Here is a 21,634-nt window from a genome sequence, read left to right as displayed (position 1 = left end):
GTATGTTCAAGAGGGATGGCCGTCTTACCATAAACTTGATGACTTGTCACAACATTTCCATAAGGTGAAGAATGAACTACATTTTGAGCAACAACTTCTTTTCAAAAATCACAGATTGGTTATTCCGACTGAGTTACAGAGAAGCATGTGCTATTGGCTGCATGCTCCACACATGGGAATAGAGAAAACTCTTGCGCGTGCGCGTATGCATGTTTACTGGCCAGGTATGACCCAAGATATAATTGAAACCGTTAGGGACTGTCCAACTTGCGAAAACTTTAAGCGGAATAATCAAAAAGAACCACTTATTCAGGATAACAAGCCAGAGTATCCTTTCCATAAGGTTTCCGTTGACTTTTTTGAATATGGTGATTATAGTTTTGTGTCTTTGATCGATGCATATTCGGGTTTGTTATGTTCAGAAATGTTGAAGGATAAATCGGCTACTTCAGTGGTGAAGAGTTTAAATAACATTTTTTGTAAGTATGGGTTTCCCACTCAAATCCGATGTGACAATGTGCCGTTTAACTCTGAAATTTGTGAGAGATTTGCTAATGAATGTAATATTCGTTTTGTTTTCTCGAGTCCAAGGTATCCCCAAAGCAATGGACTAGCAGGAATGGGTGTTGCCATAGCGAAGAATCTGTTGAAGCGTTGTGTGGAATTAGGAGAGCTGCATATGTATCAATACCGTCTGTTGGAATATAATACTACCCCTGTTGCTAGTATGAAATTGTCACCAGCTCAGTTATTCTTCGGAAGATGTCTCAAGACAAAATTGCCAGTGAATTCAAAATTGTTGGTACGCCATTGTCTTGATGAATCGTTGGTTCAAGAATCTTTCGATAACAAGCGTGATATCCAGAAGAAGTATTATAATCAGCATGCAAAGAGTTTGCCGGGTTTGAATGAAGGAGAGCGAGTGATGTTTAAGAAGAATGGAAGTGAATGGTGTTATGGACGAGTTATGAAAAATGTTAATGATAGGTCGTACGTAGTTGCTGATTACATGAACAATCAATTTCGCAGAAATCGTCGCTTTATTTCTAAAACAAATAACAATGACATCAACACGAGTGATTTATTATACGATGAGGGATTGTTGACGGATACCTCAACGAATAGCAATAAAGCTAATGGTTTTGATCTTAATCACGACAAACCTAAAGCCAGTTATAGGAATATTCATAATGAACGTGAATTAGAACCAACATTAGATTTATCGAAAAACTCAGAGCTAGGTTCTTCAATTTATGATACAGCTACAAGTGGTTCTGAATGTGATGTAGAAATTGAATGTGAAACGGCTGATGAGGTACAAAATAATTATCCGTTAGAAACGCGTACACGAAGTGGTCGTGTAGTTAAACCACGTGAAATGTATGGTGATTGGACTGTGTGAGAGAATTGTGTTCCCTCATTTTCCTTTTCCTTATCATTCATAAATGTTATCCCTAACCTCGAGATAGCCGCGAGTAAACGGCTTCCAATGTAAATAACATTAAAAAAAAGAAGCGTGTAATAATAATTGCCTTAATCCATTCAGCACTATCATAACCATAGGGCACTCTTTTATGTTCACACTGTTTTGACAGTTAGTTAGATATTTCATGCCAGTCAACTATGTTACAATGTCATTGATATGCAAAATAAAACGATTGTAGTAGATCCATGTTACTGCTGACGACAAGCACGAGTAATTATTGAGAAAACATTACAATATTTGCTTGCGTTTCTGCAAATCGAGATGTTTTCCTAACACAGATTTCAAAACAATAGAATCTGGGGAAATCGGCATGGCAAGATAGATACAAGCAGCGGGTATTTTTGTACTCGCTTGTGTTTTTGCAAATTGGAATGTTTCCCTAACTTTGGCTCGGTTATTCAAGACTGCATTGGAAGATATCATGTGTCTCCAGCTCACTTAACTTCTACGCATATCGTTTGATCAAATCTTGATAACTATTTGCTGCGATAACGTTTTCCCAATACAGATTGGGATTTGTTTGCAGTTGAATTCGTTTCATTCATTCACTAATTTAATCAATACACATAAATGATAGCTCTGCGCAGCGACGACATCGTACCCAATAAGGAACATTCGGGTGCGATTATAATTAATTGGAGAAACACAAACGTTTACTAAGCCAACGGCAGTCCTACGTCAACCTCGCGGTTATATCATAGGAATAACCCATCCATAGTTTTTTCGTAATGAAATTTATTCTTGGGTCAAAGTAATGGTGACAAATTCTCCATCTAACAAGGATAAGAAACCGAGGTGACGCAATCCGAGTCTACCGCCGACTCGCCGTCGGAAGCGGCGGTCTCTCGCAAGCAAACCTGTGTTCCGCCGATTGTCCGGTAAATTTAAAACATATGAGACGTTCTTTGAGTTTGGTCCGACCGAGCGTCGGATGGCATACGTTTGCCTGGTGCATAACGTTTGCCCGGTTTTTGCTTCGAAAAATGAGTGACGCTCTAATGGCGTTCATACGTAAATACCGAATTCGAAACACTCAAACACACTTAAACACTAAAAAAAAGGCGGGTGGGTAATGTCGGGGACATAACCGGAGTGACGTAGGACTATACAAAGGGAACAGCTTTTGTTATATTTTAAATATATTGTTTTATTTTCTTCTCCTACGTGAATACCTACCTATCTACCTGAAAAATGGATTAGTTTACTGTTTACTCTTTATGAACATGTTGATGGTTCTGAAAAGAACCTTTGGTGTTGTGTTTTTGTTATCACTCGATATCCCCATCTTGTTCGGTTAAACCTTCCTGTTTAGCTATTGCGTTTGCCACTCGCCACAGCTTTCACAGTTGGACAATTTCTTCCCATCCAGCTTGTGACATGTTGTTCAGTAAATTACATTTAATGCGACGTGCCGGAGAAACACTCAGTGTCGCATTGGAGGCGATTTTAACCTGTAATTGAACATTTCCGATGACAGTGGTACAGTGTCGACTTTCAATGTGGGGTCATAATTTGGACCCCGAACTCTATGTTTACAAAAATGTCGCATTACAGATCCATCCAATTAGCTAAATGTCGAGCTAAATATAAATTACTGTACTTTCAATCTAGAAGCAATTTAAGAATTGGTGAAAATTGAATAATCGGGAAGGTCCCTCCAACCATCAATAAGCTCAGAACAACTGCCAAATTCACATACTCATCATATCCTGGCAAACAAATTATGAAAAAATCAATTTGTGTTTTATTATTATTTTGGATATTATTTTAGAATGCATTGAACTGTATTTCGTAAACTCTTTTTTGAAAGGTTTAATGGCCCTGATAAGCGCCGTGTTTTATGGAATGGTTCCAATTTAGAAAACTTAGTACTCGTGGTTTTGAAAAAAAACCATTTCGAACGCCCTCGATGCCGCCTTGTTCTGGTTTTTCCACCAAAGCAGATTGTATAAAGAACAAACTTTTTTCTTCCGCTACCTGCTGTCGTTTTGCGATTGCGTTTGGCACTCGCCACTCGCTGCAACTGCCTGTTGTTGTCTTGATGTCCACCAAACCGAATGTGGTCTGTTGTGGGTTTTCTTATCGTCGCGAGCAGCTTTTCCACTTCGGCGGCCGAAACTATATAACGCCGGCTAGGTGGACTGATGTACTGGTACTAACGCGCTCGGCCTAGCTACCCTTGCGGGGACCTCCAGACTAACACGGTTCGAGCGGGATTTTGCCTTTCCCTTCACTTTTCCTCCTTTGCCATATCCAACCATGGCTGCTTGTGTTGGTTTGTTGATGTGATGTGATGCGAAACGATGTGGTGTACGGTTTGGATGAGAATGATCGTTACGGCAGCGGAGCGGGGATTTTTAAGCTGACTGGCTGGCTCGAGAATTACGCATGTGTGAGACTGCGACCAATGTTTCATTCATATTTTTTCTTTTTCCTTTCCAATCGTGCTTCATTGTATTTCGCTGCTGCTCTGGTTGACCGTTTTGGTCGGTACGATTTGAGGAGCACAAAATGGACCAATCAAAAATGGGCACATAGTGCATTTGGACAATGCTTGATATTTCACAATTATTCAATTATTTATCTCAAGAGAAATGAAATGTTATTCGTTATGATAAATGCGTAGAAATATTTCCTATCAATTGATGCAAAAACCTTTGCGATCTATTGAGAAATGCCCGAGTTATAAGCGTTCCAAATCTTGCATTTTTTCCTACTTGTTCAGTGCCTAGATTTCCATTTCACCCCCTATATCTTCCGGTTAGACGTAGTCCTACGTCAAAATAACAAAACAGTGGAAGCCACAAGGCAAAAATAATACAAAAGATAACTGAGTGCCCGTGCGAACAATAAAATTGCTATATATTGAATTTCGGCTCCGGTGACGCTAATACATAAATCCGAAGAAATGATAGTTGTTACGTAAATTTAGCTTCATGTCGGAGCATTTTTTAATCATTCAATACTTCAATTACTAAACGTGAAAATAAAGTAAAAAATCGATGTTTCTTGAAAAAACTCACGAAGGCCCTGTACGATCTCTACGTGCAATGTTTTCAATTAACTGTTAGCTGACCATCCCAATTATAATTCTTTTCACGCATATTCATTCTATAAACACTTACTTAGCAAAAAATGCAGTGATACATAATACCAAATGAAAATGAGCAATGGGGAATTGTTTCATATGAAAGCGAGTATTTTCCGACGATTAGAATCGTCCACCTTGTTCCAGAAGCACTTTAAGACACTTCAAGATTGATCCCATTGTCAATTACATTTGGAACTATAGAACATCTACTGCGAACCTTATAATCCATAAAAAATTATACATCCAACAGCTGATTATCATCAAATTGCTAGATGGACTATCGGATGGTCAAAGCAAGAGTGCCTAGCGCTAACCGATAAGAACCGGCGAAAGACAGTCGAGATAACGACAACCCTTGCAATAACATAAATCATTTCCAGTGAGAGTGAATCCGTCGATACCAAACGGCAGAATTATTGTTTCCAATTTGGGGGAGGTTAGGATCGTAAAATGTGACTATTTGGCTAGATTCACTTCCGAGGGTGTAGGTACTGTTGGAAAGCCATTCGACGGAAAAAAAATCCTATAAAATTGCAAATCCGTCCCCAATCTTATTTTGTGGTTTTATGTGCCAGCCGGAACCAATAAAATCTACACGGTGTTGTGATGCCAAAGTACGCTGACAGTGGGGGGACGGCATTTCAATTAAAGCTGGAGTTGATCCAGAAAAGTTTCTAGTGTGATACAAGTAGTAAATGGTTTTCTATGCTTGTATGCATGGAATTGAAACGAATGTCCTCATACTTTAGTAATTTTCTTGAGAATGATGATTGAGAACTACCAAAGTCTCAGACTGGTGTGAATCAAGACTCTTAGAAATATGTTAAAAGGAAAAATACAAATACAGAAAAATACAAGGTGAGCCAATATGACAACACCCTCTGCAGAAATCTTAAAAATATAGTATTTTTTGTACACAACACACAATACGATTGTGTACGGTTTATAAACTCTATTCGTTACGACATTTTACGTTGCAAACGTTTTATCTTTGCTATACGCAAAACGTTTTTTAACTTATTTATCAATATGTATGATCGTTGCAAATTGACTGAATAAGCTGTTCCGTAGTGAAAGTCCCGAATTATTTTCACTATGCACAAATATTTCGAGCCTTATTATGTTTGAGGAACAACACTATTTTGTTTGATGTGTATACACTAGTGGCCGCAAAATTATTGATGAAGGAATACGTTCCATAGTGTGACAGGTAATATTACTCAAGAGTTTTTTTTTTATATTCAAAGTCAAAATAATATTATTTTATATAACATTTGATCGTCAGATTCAAAGTAGAATCAACTTTAATGGTGAAACTATAGTTAAACCCACAGCTGATATGCTTTTCTCAATTGATGAGTAAAGATTCATTCCAAAGTATGGACGATGAATTCAAAGAAACTCTGAATATTGATTTCCCAACGAATCAATGTAGGTTTTTGGAAAAAAATATTCCTGCAAAATTCTCTCAACGGCAAGAACTTCAACTCTATAGCCAGCATGAAAAATACGAGAGAACAAACGTGTTCTGAGAGTATAGCATTTTTCACCTGCGTCAAAGATGGAGAAAGATTATAGAACGAAATAGTAAGAATGTAGGATAAAATTGAATAAATCCGGAAATCCAATATGCTTATTTCTTCCTGATTTTTATTTCCATTCTTCCTGATTTTTTTAGTTGGCAACTCTACCTACAAGATCTGGCAAAATGTATTCGATTTGATTTTGATGATGATGATGACCCACCTCATACTTTTACAAAGGATTGAACTGGCCGAAATTTTTTTATCCCATTTATTTATTTATTAGGCTCATTAGCATTTTATCTGTAACAGAGCCGGGTTTTTTACCTTGTACATGTACATATGTTTATGTTTCTATAAATTGTAAATTACACAGTAGTAGTGATAGCCATTTAGGCGTTAGGTTTTCTGTTCCATTACATTATGGTAAATTACACTGTAGTAGCCATTTAGGCGTAAGGGTATTCTATCTGTTCTTCCATTGTTCAGCAAACCGGACAGCGAAGACAGTTGATATTGATCATTGTTGGGTTATTTATAGAACAGCAGCCCGATGTTTCTTGCAGAGCAGAGCAGTTGTATGGATGAATCGATCTTATTTCGACCGTGAATCGATCTCCATCGCTGATGATGGTTGCGTGGACGTAGTTATTCTATAACAACACAAAGATGGTCAATTGAGGGTCCTGAGTTTGAACTCACGATCGATCGCTTAGTAAGCGAACGCGTAACCAAGTGGCTACGAAGACCCCCTGGACTTCGATGAATTGAATTACTCAATCCGAAGGAAAATTGATGAGCAATAACTATTATAAAAATCAGAGAATTGTTACGCTTCAAAATTTGGTACATCGGCCTGATCGGCTTTATTCACCTCAGAATGCTAGTTTGCATTGAACTGTCTTTCCACCTTTTTGTGTGTCTTCTTCAAATTCCACTTACCGATAACCCAATATTTCTATATTTTATAAATATATAAATATTTTATAAAGCGGAACTCTAGGATACTGGAAAGGTTATGATTTTTCGGCATCATCATCACGTTATTCTCGGTGTACCATTCCATCGGCCTCTTTTCATAATGGCAGGATGCCAAATCCAGCCAAAACCGAGCGGGTTCGTCGTGTTTGTTGAGGGAAGGCAGCAGATGATTCTCCTGTAATTCCTTGAAATATATTTCCTGGTTGATGGTCCTCACGTAGTGCTCGAACCGTGGAGGAAGACGAATTTCACGTCGATTTCGTAATCGCTTGGTGGTTGGTAGACGACTTCTTGGTGAAACTCGAGGCTGACCTGAGTCTGACTGATGTTCTGCATGTTCGGAGACATTTGGCTGCTGAGACTCATGTACTGCCAAATCATATTCATGTTGTTTTCGTATTCCGAATTCTTCCAGTAATATGTCCAATGGTAGAAGCTCATCAAACAAATTCATTGCGTTAGAATCGCTCGCCTTGTGCCTTGGACGTAGTTGATGCACGTAAGAACGTATCAATCCTTACCGTTGACTGTTAAGCCATACATTATAATTGACTGATTCGATTCGTTCGATGATCCTACCTGTCTTCCAGTGCCAGTGCCATCACTTATATGCTTTGACGTAGACAGAATCTCCGTTCTCGAACTCTCGATGTTGTTGAGCTGATAGACTTGTTGTACGACGTAGAAAGTCAAGTGTTGCAAGGAACAGCTGCACCCCTCTTGCACTGCTTGCCAAATTCCTCGATTTCACGACAATACCCGGCCAGTAGGTAAAACTTTGCGTCACTTATGTGAGCCTAAAGTACGGAGAAGAGACTGATGGTCTGTTTCCAGTTCAAACGGTCTATCAAGAAGCATTTGATGATACATTATTACTGCGTAAACACGTGCGAGTGCTTTTTTGTCTATTTGTGCGTAACCCTGCTCCGCATTTGTCAATGACCGTGAGTCATGTTGAATTATTTTGTCCGTACCATTTGAGTTTCGATGTCTTATAGGGGCACCGATTCCGGTACATGATCGGTACGGTACATTCGGTCGCTACTACGATATCCTTTGTTGGATCATAGTGGGTGAGCATCAAGTCTGACATCATCAACACCTCGAACTGGTTGAACTACTGTTCATCCGTCTAAACCCATTTGTCCTTCTTCAACTGTTGACCAAGGGGTTTACGTAATTGGAGCATTTCCTTGATGAATTTCGCATAAAGTCGGAGTCTTCAATTCGTTGAAGTCGACGTCGTCGAGAAAAGATCAGTTCAGATCACCAAGCAAGTTGTCGAAAGCATCAAGAGTTGATTTTATTCCCGGTGGAAATCGCTTGTACTTGAACAAACCTTCATGTGTGTACACCGAATAAACTTCGGCAAATCCTTCTCTACCACCAGCTGAGCACACAACAAGCTACTTAATGTCTACGCCTTCTCCAAAAACTCAACTCTGGAGCGAATATTTAAACCACTATCGTCTATGTTGGATCTTTTTTGAGGTCATGAAACTTTCGAGAATAGTTTGAAGATCCACGAAAAAAATGCCGTTGCCAAGGTATTGTGTTCCATACGTAATTCCCATATCGAAATATAAACTTCCAATACATCTCAAAGAAAAAACAAGTCCTACACCTTTTGTTGAAACACTCTATAATAATTTGCAAAAATGTATTTCCCGATTAATAACATGAATTGGAGGATATTCACTGGAGGCCTGCATAGGGGAGGCAATTCAAAAAGCTCGAAGGAATTTTCAAAAAGTATTTACAGATTACTTAAACCATGACTCGATTCTCCACTGAGATGTGAAGCGCGGAGACTGTTTCGGATGAAAGAAATGTCAATTGATATGCCTTTGTTCTAATTTTGAGAAAGATCTGCAAACTTTGGATTAACCTGGCTTCTAATACAGGCCCAGCAAACTAACTTGATTATTTTTGTTATACGCTTGTGTAAACCAATTGTTTCAGTTTTATTTTATTTTATTATTTAGTATATTTCTGACCAACAAGATCAATGGCGTTTATTAGAGATCTCCATCTATTGAACGATAACATTAGTCAAACCAGATAAGGCGATGAATTGTGCATTTGACTCATGACGATTGGCGTAACATTACAATACCTATTTCTATGTACTTTTCAGCTTGGATTCTAGGGGTGTTCTTTTGTAAAACTGTGTCCTACATGCAAGGCGTTTCGGTGTCGGCTTCTGTTAACACCCTAATGGCTATCTCGATTGAACGTTGCGTGGCCATTTCATTTCCCATTTCGGGCACCATAACTACCAGGTAAATACAGTTCAGATTAAACATATTTGCCACTCTTACTGCCACGTTTATTCTCTCATAGACAGTACCGAGTGATCGTTACGATTATATGGACAATAGCTTTGAGCATCAATCTGCCTTGGTTGTTTGTGTTCACACTAAAACCGATCGGTATTCCGGGCAGTTCGGCACAGGTAAGTAGCACCTCTCTGAAGTCTGCTCATGCAACTAAATTTTAGCAGAACTCACAGTCAAGTACAGGATCAAGAATTTGATGAATCGTTGAAATTTGACAATTAATGTTTTTTCTCATTGAAAACTCATTGAGCCATGGTAGCATACCCCAACAATGCAACAGTAAATTATTGAATTTTATTTGGAAGCTTTGCGGGTTTCCATTTTGTGCATGTTTCTACCATAGTAAATCGTTGTTATCAGTTCGTGCATGAATTCATTTTGGCTTCACATTTTCTCATGAATACAAACTGTTTCCGACAGCGTCAGCCCCGAACGATGTGTCGGGAGGTTTAGAACCAAAATTTGCATAATCTTTGACGGCGAAGCTCACGCTGGCTCGTGATGGCTGAAACACAAGCTGCGTGCCATTTTGCTCTTGTTTATCAGTTCCAATCAGTACATTACATCCGTCTCACATTTTCTTTCCAACGACGTGCTCGGCGCCTTCGCTTTGTTTGCTTACTTACTTCCTGTAATAAACAATTTTTCACCGCCCAATTCTGTGTGCTTGTGCTTTCCTCAGATCTGCACCGAGCTGTGGCCATCGCCAGCATCGGAGAGCTGGTACTTTCTGTTTGCAAATTTGTTTCTGTGCTATCTTGGGCCGCTGTCTGTGATATCAATTTGCTACATTATCATCTGGAAGAATGTCGCATACCGGAAGCTGCCCCGAGATCTGATCATCAGCCGAAAAAACGAGGTCTACAACCGGAGCAAGGTGAAGGTCGGTAATAATGTTTGTTTCCACAATTTCTGTGTTTGTCTTGCTATTCCGCGGAAATATTTACAAGCTACAGTGCGTCTCAATCTGAAAAAGAAACGTTGTTGTCGGAGAAGGTTGAGTCTTTCCGGGCTTCCGAATGTGAATACCGAATCGAACTTTAAGTATTCTCTTTCTCGGCATCACTAGGCCGTTGATTATTCGTCAATTCAAATGTGAATGCGGAAGCGGGAGGGTTTTGCAATGATTTTGGGAAATTACATATTAATTCACAGTGGAAAGGGAACGTATAACAACATTGAAAATCATGATTCAGAGTACCGAGTGTCAATATCCAAAAGAAGAAATTCAAGGCCAGAATAAGTTAGGGAAAACAGTAGGAGAAAAAACCCTAGGAGATATGTATGTTGAAAAGTAATCCTATATTGACAGAAAAGCAATCTCCTGAGTCGCTCCGATTATTTTTTTTCAATTTGAAATTGCTTTGAGTTTTTTATACGTTAACTATGTCTCTCTCTGAGGGATTTGCAATTTTTCGAACATGTTTAGACAGTTATTTCCGTTGAACTCTTCTTTCATTCTTTCTTTTTCTCCGCAGGTTATCAAAATGGTATTTGTAGTTATTGTAACGTTTACACTTTCGTGGCTGCCGCTGTATGCGATATTTTGTTTCGTAAAGTTTGCCGGCGACCTTATTTACGATGAGTCAGGTGAAAACATATATTTCGATCGATAGCTCAAATGTCAAACTCATGTCAAACCCTCGTATTGCAGTTCAATCTTTAATATTTGGCATACTTCCGGTGGCCCAGTGGCTAGGGGCGGCTAACTCGTGTATCAATCCGGTTCTGTACGCATTCATGAATCGTAAGTTCCGCGCAGGCTTCAGCCATCTCTTCCGTACCTGCTGCACGGCTGACGATGATGACTGGGATCTACGCACGACAGTGCGTAGCGATGAGACGCGAGAACAGGCGCTGCGAAGAATACGGTCGGAGAAGCTATCTATTCGCAACGGGGGTCACACCGGGTTCGGATCGGTGCACGTCACAGGTCCAATGCGATACTCCCAATCAACGAGACTCCCTCAGATACACCGAGTGGATTGATCGATCATTTTTCCTAATTGGTATGTTTGTATGAATGTATAACAACAAAGAAATATGCGTGCAGTACAAACAATAAAACGAATCAAAATCATGTTTACAACGTATTAGTACTAAGGTGCCAAAGTGCAAATTTTAATGGCATTCGCCGTTCCATAACAACGATATCTATTTTCATAAATTGTATTTTTAATTAACTCAAAGAACATTTATTATTGTCACTGTGATTAAAGCGACTTATAAAGTTGAATTGCGTTTTCACGTTCCGAAAGAACCTCCTTGAGTGACAAGTTCCAGCAACCTGAGACTGAACAAAAATAATAATGCGTACACTTGTATAGGGTCTTTCAGATTGAACGCTCACGCAACAAATTTTAATAACTTCTACAAAAGTGAACCGATTTTTATTTTTGAAAAACGAAAATAACACTTATCTTAAGACATTTTCGATTTGACCACCCCTTTTTTCGATAACGCGTTTTAAACAGTGAACGAAATTCTTCATGCACAACTCTAACATTACGACTTCGATGCTGTTGAACATCCGAGTTATTTCTTCTTTAAGTTCCTCAATTTTTTTTTCTTATTAACATAGCAACGGTCCTTCACGTACCCCCAGAGGAAGTAATCTACGACGAGAAATGTTGGAATTCTTACCATAAGAGGACAAAGTTTCATAAAGGGTTCGGTTGCTCGAGTAATACGAGTACACGTTCTTGTAAATTGTACATCTTGACACTAAAAACCATCCGATCAGACTGAACGAGTAGCCGAATATTATCGTTGGGGAATGCAGTCTTACCATCGATGGAGCGAAAAAAAAATTAACCCTGTACATATAACGCTGAATGGAATAGATTCATGCTTTGTTTATTTTCAAAATTGCTTCAATCATTATTGAAATAATAGTACATGTATGGAATAAGCTGGACCTATTCACCTAGAATCGTAATTGAAAATTTCTCATACAGTAGAACCCCGATTGAATAATTTTTTTTACGAAAAAATAAATTTTTAATTATAATTGCGCAGCAGTGGCGTTAATATATACAGTGTCGGACAAACATTAGGACCACTGCTCAATTAAAAAAAGAGAGTGACAATACTTTGGGAAAAAATAATCCAGTGCTTGAATTCATTTATAATAATTTATTTGCATTGTTCGAAGAAATTTATAACATCTGTAGTTAGAACAATAGTCATTCATTAAAAATGCGTTTTAGGCATACTCAACAGCTAAAATGACGCTACAAAAAGACCGGCTTCAAAATCCATGGTAAAAAAAACAGAAAATTCAGATCGTGAAAAGCTTACAGCTTACAAAAAAGTACAGGATCTTTCAGATTAAACGCTCACGCAAAAAAATATCGAATAGCTCCGAATAGTTTCCGTGCAAATATGCACGCGACCCATTTTTCGTTGACTGCAACTAGAATTCGAGAATTAAAACTTTACAGACTTCTTGTTTAAATAATAAATACTTACCAGGATCCGAAAAACACATAATACCACCGAGAAACAATCAATTTTCTTCAAAAATTGACAGAAACAGCCGGAACGAGAAACTGGTCCTAAATTTTGTCGCATCATTTTAGTTGTTAAATATGCTTAAAACGCATTTTTTAATTAATGACTATTGTTTCAACAACAGATGTTATAAATTTCTTCGAACAATGCAAATAAATTTTTATAAATGTACTGGATTGGATTATTATTTTTTTCTAAAAGTTTTGTCAGTTTTTCTTTTACTTGAGCAGTTGTCTTAATGTTTTGTTCAACATTGTAAGTAACTTTTAATTTTTTCAATGATCCTTTAGCCTTAAAAAGCAATCCGAAAAGGAAAAAAGACGGCAGGTTAGTTGTGCCTACACTACTTTCTAAAAATGACACAGCGGAGTCTCCAGCATTATTTTCAAATTTCCTCATTACAATTTTCTCTCATGTCTCATGAAGATTCGACATAATTCAGAATCTGATTTATCGGAATTTTTCCTTCTTCATTCGGGTGAATATTGCATTCAGGTTAATGTCGCATTCGAGTATTGTCATATTCGGGTAGAGGCGGGCAAAACGATTCATTTCAGTGAACCGCGGCTCTTTTGAGAGCCAAGACTCTTTCAAAAAGCAGCTCTTTTATGAACCGCGGCTTTTTTGAGCAGAGACTCTTTTAACACTCCTATACTCGCGCATTGGTCTGTCAGACCGAGAAATCAATAATTCATTCATTTCTCAGAAAATATCAACACTACGACTTTGCGATTCTCTCTAGCTTCGTTATTCATCGTTCGTCATCGTTTAGCGTATCGCATGTGTTTGTACAAAGAATATTAGAAATATGTATACTTTATATTCCAGAACCTTTATCATCTGGTTAACGACCTTCTAGTTATACATTCTTCACTTCGATAAAAGGCCCGAAAAATACGCAACAACTGCATGAAATGTAAAAAATCTGTTTGTTTCGAGCATGCAGTTATGCTATGTTCTGATTCTTACTCCAATGAAACCACAATCGATTGGTGAATTGTCCTCGTTCTGCAGAATATGACTGACTCCGTGGATGCATCTCGGTATCCAACCGCAAATTATTAGCGCATTCGCTATGAGTTATTGTACCTGTTATCCAGCCTGCGGTATAGTGAACATTGTACATTTGTGAAACGTCAAACTCTTCCAAATCGAAATTAACGATAATTTCGTCAAGGTTATCGTTGCATCGTTGCTGCTTCAGTTTTTGAAATTTTAGTCGCGAGAAATCGGCAAGACCCAAAAGGTTAATATTCAAATCTTGTTCACAATTCGTTTTTTTAAGGATTGATAAAAGCTGACGATTTATACGCCGATCGGAACCCCAATGGATCAGGATGATTATCGTTGAGGTGCTTCATCCTAATCAGACCGAAAAATTTTTCCAGACAATCCTGGTTTAATGCTCTTGTATGAAGCTCATGAAGCTGATGATTTTTCTCTAGGTCATTAAATAGCTCTCTAACCGACGCAATATTCAGCAGCCACCCATGAATGAACCACGGTAACCTACTGTGTTTACGTAAAGGTTTAAATTTAGGTTCCTAAAAATAAACATGGAATTTTCTATGTTTTCAAACCATGTGCTGAATTGCAAAATATACATCAGTTTTGCATGGGACTACGTCTAACCGGAATATATGGGGGGTAAAATGAAAATATAAACACTGAACATGCAGGAAAAAATGCAAGATTTCGAATGCTTATAACTCGAACATTTTCTACTGGATCGGAAAGATGTTTGCATCAATTGATAGGGAATATTTCTACGCATCTATCACAATTAATAAAATGTTATTTTTCATTAGATAAATAATTGAATAACTGTAAAATGTTTAGCGTTATCTAAACGCCCAAACTGTCTCGTTTTGATTGGCCCGCTTTACGGTTTCTCCAACACAGACTTCAAAACCAAGCAGCCTTGGGGAAATCGGAATTGCAAATACATGAAAGTAGGGAGACTTTTGTTCTCTCCGAAATATATTCCCTAACACAGACTTCAAAACCAAGCAGCGTTGGAGAAATCGACATTGCAAATACATGAAAGTAGGAGGAGCTTTTGTTCCCACCGAAATGTGTTTCCCTAACACAGACTTCAAATCCAAGGAGCTTGGGAAAATTGGCATTGCAAATTCATGCAAGTCGGGGGCATTTTCGTTCCGACTAAAATGTGTTTCCTCAACATAGGCTTCAGAACTAAGGTGTCTAGGGAAATTAGGATTGCAAATTCATGCAGCTCGGGAGTATTCTTGTTCCGACTGAATCTGTTTACCTATAAAGACTTCTAAACCAAGGTGTCTGGGGAAATCGGCATTGCAAATACAAGCAAGCCGCGAGTACTTTTGTACTCGCTTGCCTTTGTGCAGACTAGAGTGCGTTTCCCTAACACGGTCTCACAACGCAAATATATTAAATTCAATTGAATTCGGAAATTGTTTCATTCAATCAAAAATTTAATGAATATAAACAAATGATTACTAAGCTAAGGTAGTCCCACGTCAACCTTGCGGTTATATCATAGATATAACCCACCCATTTTTTTTAGTTTGCATTCCTTGTCAATGAAACGCAAGTTTTCGAGCTTTGATTCCATTTCATCTAAAAAATTCCAGTGTGAAGATCCTCTACGTAATGGATGTAAATATTCCTGAAATACGAAATGATAAAACTATTACGAAAATTGTGTAACACAAGAAGAAAACAATAATAACCTTATAACTCTTGTTCGGAACCCTACATGCGTTGAAAACGTCAAATAATTTATCGAAATCCTCGCAATATTTCGCAGTATTGCGACATTCCGTTGGTAATACTCCGGTTCTGACATACATTTTTATTGCCGTAGAAACTGTTTCGCTTAGCGTTTCCGTTGCTACACCAACGCGCATCTCTCCAAATGCTGGCAAAAATATGTGCTTGATTGATTGGCATTGTTTCCGCAAGTAATTCAGATTTGGCCTAAGTGCCATTTCGTTAATAGATATTACTACGATTCTATCTTGCTCTGGAAGCAACTGTGCTTTGGCCTTGAGTAGATTCATGATGTTTTCGCAAAATCCGTCTTCAATGTGAATATTTCGGAGCCATTTCTGCATCAATGACACACTGGGAAGTCGTAAAACTGTACGCATTTGCTGGTAGGCTCGAGTTGAGCAGTAGTACAAGCCAAGGGCAATATTTTTCGTTTTGTCCGAATATCGCACACCTTTACTTGGTTTTTTGGCATTCCGTTGCAGTTCTACCAAAAAGTCATCGTTCTTCACCGGTATATGCACTTTTCTGTTCACACGTACTATCTTCAATTTTGAAATGACAGCGTTTTTTCTTTGTATGGTCTTGGTCATTGATTTCATTTTTTTTTGTCATTTTCTCGAGCTTCCTATTATAATTCTGCATTGAAATTTTATTTTGACTGTATGTCTCCATGCAAAGGTAATAGTCATGATCCTTTAGTTCGTTTAATCGTCTGACACTTTTCATTGGATTAAGGCCTTTGTTATTCAATAATATTGTCTGTATTCACATTTGCACTTGTTGCGGAAATTTCCACGCTTGCTCCATAGTCCAAGTCATTGAATTCGAAGTTAATGACATCGTTGGATCCATTTCTTGTGCTTTTTATTGATGATACACCCCAGCCTCGAACGCTAATATATATAAATATATGAATATACATATTTTATACATCAACTAACATAGAAGGGCAAAGACTCAAAATATTCAGGATATTATTAAAAAGCAGTAACTTCGTGATGAATTAACTCATGGAGATGAGATCTTCACCATCTGGAAGCAGGAGAAAATTTTAAAAACATTTTTTTATTCTTTCGGATTTTTTTCATTCCGCATACACACGAAATTAACGAAAACATGTAGCTTCATAATTGTGTAAACCTCAATTTTATTTGATAATTCATCACGAGGTTACAGCGTTTATATTGTATATGTAGACCACAAAAATGTGAATGTACATTTCATTATAAAATATTTGTCACATTGACAAAACATTCACTTACCCTTTCGACTTATCCGTAGAACAGCGGAAATCCATCGGAGCAAAATGATTAGAGCATAGAAAAAGGTTCTCAATATTCTCTGTGTTCCTTGATTCACAGAACTCAATTCACAAATCGCGAAATTTGGCAGATCTATAAATATGTTGCTGCAATTTATTGTGTAGTATAAACATAAAGGGCCTGATTCTCGAATACACTTCACGGTGGAAACGAAATAAACGGCACGCCATTGAACTACGTTTTACGAGTTAGTGAAGTGTCGAAGATAATAATGAGTTCTCAGGCAGAATGAGCACTTTTTAAATAAAAAATCATTAATGAAAATTAACTTCTTCGTATCAAACTGGTATTCAATGTGAGTGGAAAACTTTGTTTTCTTCATGTGATATAATAATCTCATACAAAAGATACATCTGAAGATATTTTGATATTATAATGATAAATTTAGTGGGAAACTAATCTCGTATCCAGATGTCGACACTGTACCGTTGTCATCGCGAATACGTTTCATTCCGTTTCTACCGTGAAGTGTATTCGTAGTGTATTCGAGAATCAGGCCCAAAATTTTACCGTTTCGCAACATGATAAAATGATACGTCTTTTGAAACGTAGCATGATGAATTCACGCAATTTTCGATAGCGCACGATTTCTTTCCCATTTTAAGATTATATTAGGGTACAGGTATTCCTATGAGCCTGAAAAATCACGATACAGTAATTTACATTTAATGCGACATTGGACATACCTGTAATGCGACACGTTTAATTGGACATGTTTACATCTAATTGGACAGAGGTGAATCCGCACTGACAGTGGTTAGTGTCGACGTCTGGTGGCGACTTTCAATTTGGGACAAAACTCGATAGTGTAATCTATATCAGATTAGAAGGCACGAAGCCAGTTTTGAAATAATAAAATTTGAATGAAAATTTGTACACCATGTTAATTAATTACTTGAAACACGTATTTTTGATTCTTATTTAATCGATTGTCTATACACTTCTGATATTTTGACTGAAGCCTTTCATTATATATAATATAAAATTGTTCTCAAACACGATTTTCGTATGAGGTTTTTTTACCCCATGTAAAAAAAGTGTATTTCATTTAAATAGAATACTAATTTGATACGAATAAGTTAATTTTTATTCATAATTTTAATTTTGAAAACGTGTTCATTCCGCCTGAAAATTAATTACTATCTTGGACGCTCCCAAAATCATGAAACGAAGCTCAGTGCCGTCAACGCGAATATCAACAAACACAGCACAAACGAAAAACAGAATGTGAAAAACAAGTTAGAACCAATCAATCAAATCAAGAAAAACATCAAAATGGACTCAGAATAACATTTTGATAAATCGTGGTGAGAGTGTTCTACAAGTGGCTGACGAAACGGGTCTTCCACGGTCGACAGTTTACGGAATCGAGAAGCAAAAAATAGCATTGCGGTATTGCAAGGCGTTGGTCAACTAAACTATCCCCTGATTTCGAGATAATAATAGGAAATATAAAGGTAGAGAAACCAGATGCCGAAATCGACACAACTATCGTTAAGGAAGAATATGATGTAAAACTTAAAAATACGAATGCAATCACTCAGCCCATGGCGCCGAAGAAATTAACCAAGAACATTCATAAACTTATCAAAAAAGGTTTAGATGGATATTTTAATGTTATTTCCGCATGTTCTTATCTATATTAATTAATTGCAGCATCAAAACACAAATCTTATTTACGATATGGATTAAAGGATGTTCAAGTGCGTCCGCGGAATAATGAAACAGGGAAAGCAATGTGTATATTGTGTGTTGAAATAGAGGTTGCAATTTATAAAAAAGTTGAATAAAGTCAAATATCTAATCGGAAGTCTCTAATTCGCATCTCAATTTTTACAGGATTGTCATTTTCGCTGCAGAAAAGTGGAAATCATGTGTCACTTGCCATCTGTTTGTGAGAAACGCAATATCCCATATTGCTATACGCCGAGTCGGAAGACTTGGGAGCAGCAGTGGGTGTGAAATGAGGCACAGTCGCAATACTAATCCGAGAGCAGCCCGATTATCAGGAACAGTGCGATAAACTAAAAGTGAAGAATCAATGCCGTCAACACGAATATACCATTGTGCGAGTTTTTACAACACGATAAATTTTTAGGAGTATTTTCAACCATTTTTCCAATCAAAACAATTTATGGTGTTACAATCAATCATTTTGTATTTTTGTTATCATGCCATATACTTAATTAAAATTCACTATTGTTATTCGTCAAGAAGGCGAATAATTTCATTTTCATATTCGTTTTTTCATTTTTTGGCTTCCACTAATTTACGGTCATCACCAACAGCAATAAGAACATTTTTGAGTACATCCATGATGCTGATAGCCTACTTATAATCATTGCGTTTTTCGGATTGACTGCTCCAAGAGTACATATAACCGAAGTACTAAGATCACCCTCAGCACTTTCGTTAGCATCGCAATCTTGCTCTTCATGGTCGGCCTCGAAAAAGTCACCACCAGAGGCTTGGCCAATTGCTCGTCGGTATATATTTGCGCTACATCTATGTTGTCTGAGTTGCTTAGCCACTCTTGAACTTCTTCTTCGGTCAGTTCGTAGTTTGGATCAACGAGTTGCACTACTTTAGAAAGCAACACGCGGGGGTCACTTGTTGGTGAAGAAATTGTGAAATCCTTGAACGAGTTATAGTTTTGATCTTGACTTAAGAGATTGCGCCAACAGTTAGCAATCGTTTCTGGAGTTACAGTGGCCCACGCATCAGTCGCTAGTTGAATAGCATCATAAAGGCTAAATGATTTGATAACTTCTGTAACTGGGCGATCGCTGTCAGTTTCTAACAGAACACGGCGCAAAAAATTCGATTTATAGATAACTAAAAAATAAGAATAATATTCACTAACTTGGACTCGAAAATGTAATGACATTATTACCCTTAAAAGCATTGATGATTCCTTGAACCATAGGCTGAAGAAAGCTTGTCACATTTGGAGGAAGGAAGATCACCTGAATTTCTGCGTCATCCACTTGAAACTTATCTTTACTGCAATGTGCGGTGCAATTATCTAGAATTAGAAGCGCATTAGTCGGTCTATTCTGTGCAGCTGCCTTCCGTTTGATCTCAGGAACGAAAACGGAGTAGGACCAATCAGTAAACGTCGCACTAGTTTGTCACGCTTTCTTATTTGAAAAATAGTGTATCCCATCAGGCACGCCTTGCGTTTTAAAGCACCTAGGATTTGATGCGCGGCCAAGCACTTGTAATGGTAATTTGTGGCTACCACTTGCATTGCTGCAAGGGTAATTGTCAGTCTCTCCTTCAACTACTTGCGTCCGGGTGCAGTTTTTTCGCTAGAACTAACCAATGACTTTGTAGGCAAGGCTTTCACAGACTATGTTCTTATCTTTGATGGTGAGGACATTATACTTTCGTCTCTTGTATTTCACTGGACGGTCATTTTGATCAGGCTTGCTGTTAGCTTCGCTGACGGTGATTTGTTCTAAAGCAATAGAACAGCTCGAATGAATGTTGGCCGGTAGTAGATCTTCTAAATGTTCATCTAAATATTCTCCTTGCATGTATCCTTCACCAATGTCTACGAAAATTGAGTCCATTTTGCTGTTTTTCTTTTCTGGTTCTAACTTGTTTTTCACATTCTGTTTTTCGTTTGTGCTGTGTTTGTTGATATTCGCGTTGACGGCACTGAGCTTTGTTCCACGATTTCGGGAGCGTCGAAGATAGTAAATAATTTTCAGGCGGAATGAACACGTATTCAAAATTACAATTATGAATAAAAGTTAACCTATCCGTATCGAATTAGCATTCTATTTAAATAAAATACACTTTTTTTTACAGGTGGTGAAAATATCTCATACGAAAATTGTGTTTGAAGACAATTTCAATTTTAATGAAAAGTTTCAGTCAAAATATCAGAAATGTATGGACAAACGGTTAAATAAGAGTAAAAAATACGTGTTTCAAGTAATTAAATAACATAATGTAGAAATTTTCATTCAAATTTTAACATTTTAAAACTGCATTCGTGCCTTCTAATCTAATAGAGATTATACTATCTAGTTCGGAGCCCGAATGTCCAATTACAGGTCACAATCTCCTCTAATGCGACACTGAGTGGTGCCTCGACATGTCGCATTAAATGTAAATTACTGTATATGTAATTGTAATTATGTTATTCGACCTTCTTTTATGTCGAACTGATAATACTGTTATATACTATTACATTTCTCAATTTTCAGTTATTAAACATTTGTTTGTTAAAGTCGAAAGTTAAATAAATTTATGTAATCTTAACCTTGTGTACTATATAGGCAAAATGGTGGTCGGTAGGATTTATTTTATTTTTGAAAATTCAAATTTGAAATTCCTTTAACCAAGAAGGGCTCGGTACTGGAAAATGAAAGATTTATTTTCAAATCATATATTTACGTAGAGTTGAGATGTACATACGTTTTTAGTCGTAAAATTCGTGAAGTAAATCAATTTTTCTTCAACAAAAGTCCAATTTTATTTCTCTAAAGATTTGATTCCGCTACTATGTTGTTTTGTTTTCATTCTATTTCCATGCCGACCAGATGAATAGAATTATATTACCAGGTGAGCCAAATATTAAAACCAAGGCGCCTAGAAGTATATCCTAAGGTGGG

The 21,634-nt window shown here is 37.5% G+C and overlaps 2 protein-coding genes and 1 long non-coding RNA gene across 5 annotated transcripts in view; 2 read left to right on the top strand and 1 right to left on the bottom strand.

The window, feature by feature from the left end:
- The window catches only part of LOC129777297 (neuropeptide SIFamide receptor-like), a 100,577-nt gene extending 88,956 nt beyond the window's left edge, over positions 1 to 11,621 (top strand). For 2 of the 3 annotated variants that reach the window (XM_055783508.1, XM_055783509.1), the window contains 5 exons: positions 9,219 to 9,363; positions 9,425 to 9,536; positions 10,103 to 10,303; positions 10,899 to 11,010; positions 11,075 to 11,621. In XM_055783508.1, coding sequence (XP_055639483.1) covers positions 9,219 to 9,363; positions 9,425 to 9,536; positions 10,103 to 10,303; positions 10,899 to 11,010; positions 11,075 to 11,409 — 905 coding nt within the window. In that variant the 3' untranslated portion in view covers positions 11,410 to 11,621. The remainder of the gene's footprint in view (positions 1 to 9,218; positions 9,364 to 9,424; positions 9,537 to 10,102; positions 10,304 to 10,898; positions 11,011 to 11,074) is intronic. The other variant, XM_055783511.1, reaches the window with a different exon arrangement.
- Positions 11,622 to 17,722: 6,101 nt separating this feature from the next.
- Positions 17,723 to 19,793, top strand: LOC129778695 (uncharacterized). Its single transcript, XR_008743479.1, has 3 exons — positions 17,723 to 18,605; positions 18,666 to 18,756; positions 18,849 to 19,793. It is a non-coding gene; the product is annotated as an uncharacterized LOC129778695 (long non-coding RNA).
- On the bottom strand, positions 19,164 to 20,053 carry LOC129778694 (tigger transposable element-derived protein 6-like). The gene is made up of 2 exons (XM_055785759.1): positions 19,903 to 20,053; positions 19,164 to 19,844 (listed from the first exon to the last, which is right to left on the bottom strand). Exons 1-2 carry the CDS (start codon positions 19,931 to 19,933, stop codon positions 19,348 to 19,350), a joined length of 528 nt encoding a protein of 175 aa, XP_055641734.1. The 5' UTR covers positions 19,934 to 20,053; the 3' UTR covers positions 19,164 to 19,347.
- Between the last annotated feature and the right edge of the window lie 1,581 nt (positions 20,054 to 21,634).

This window comes from Toxorhynchites rutilus, chromosome 3 (genome assembly GCF_029784135.1).
Source record: "Toxorhynchites rutilus septentrionalis strain SRP chromosome 3, ASM2978413v1, whole genome shotgun sequence".
Lineage (NCBI taxonomy): Eukaryota > Metazoa > Arthropoda > Insecta > Diptera > Culicidae > Toxorhynchites > Toxorhynchites rutilus.
This window is presented reverse-complemented; position numbering and strand designations above follow the sequence as displayed.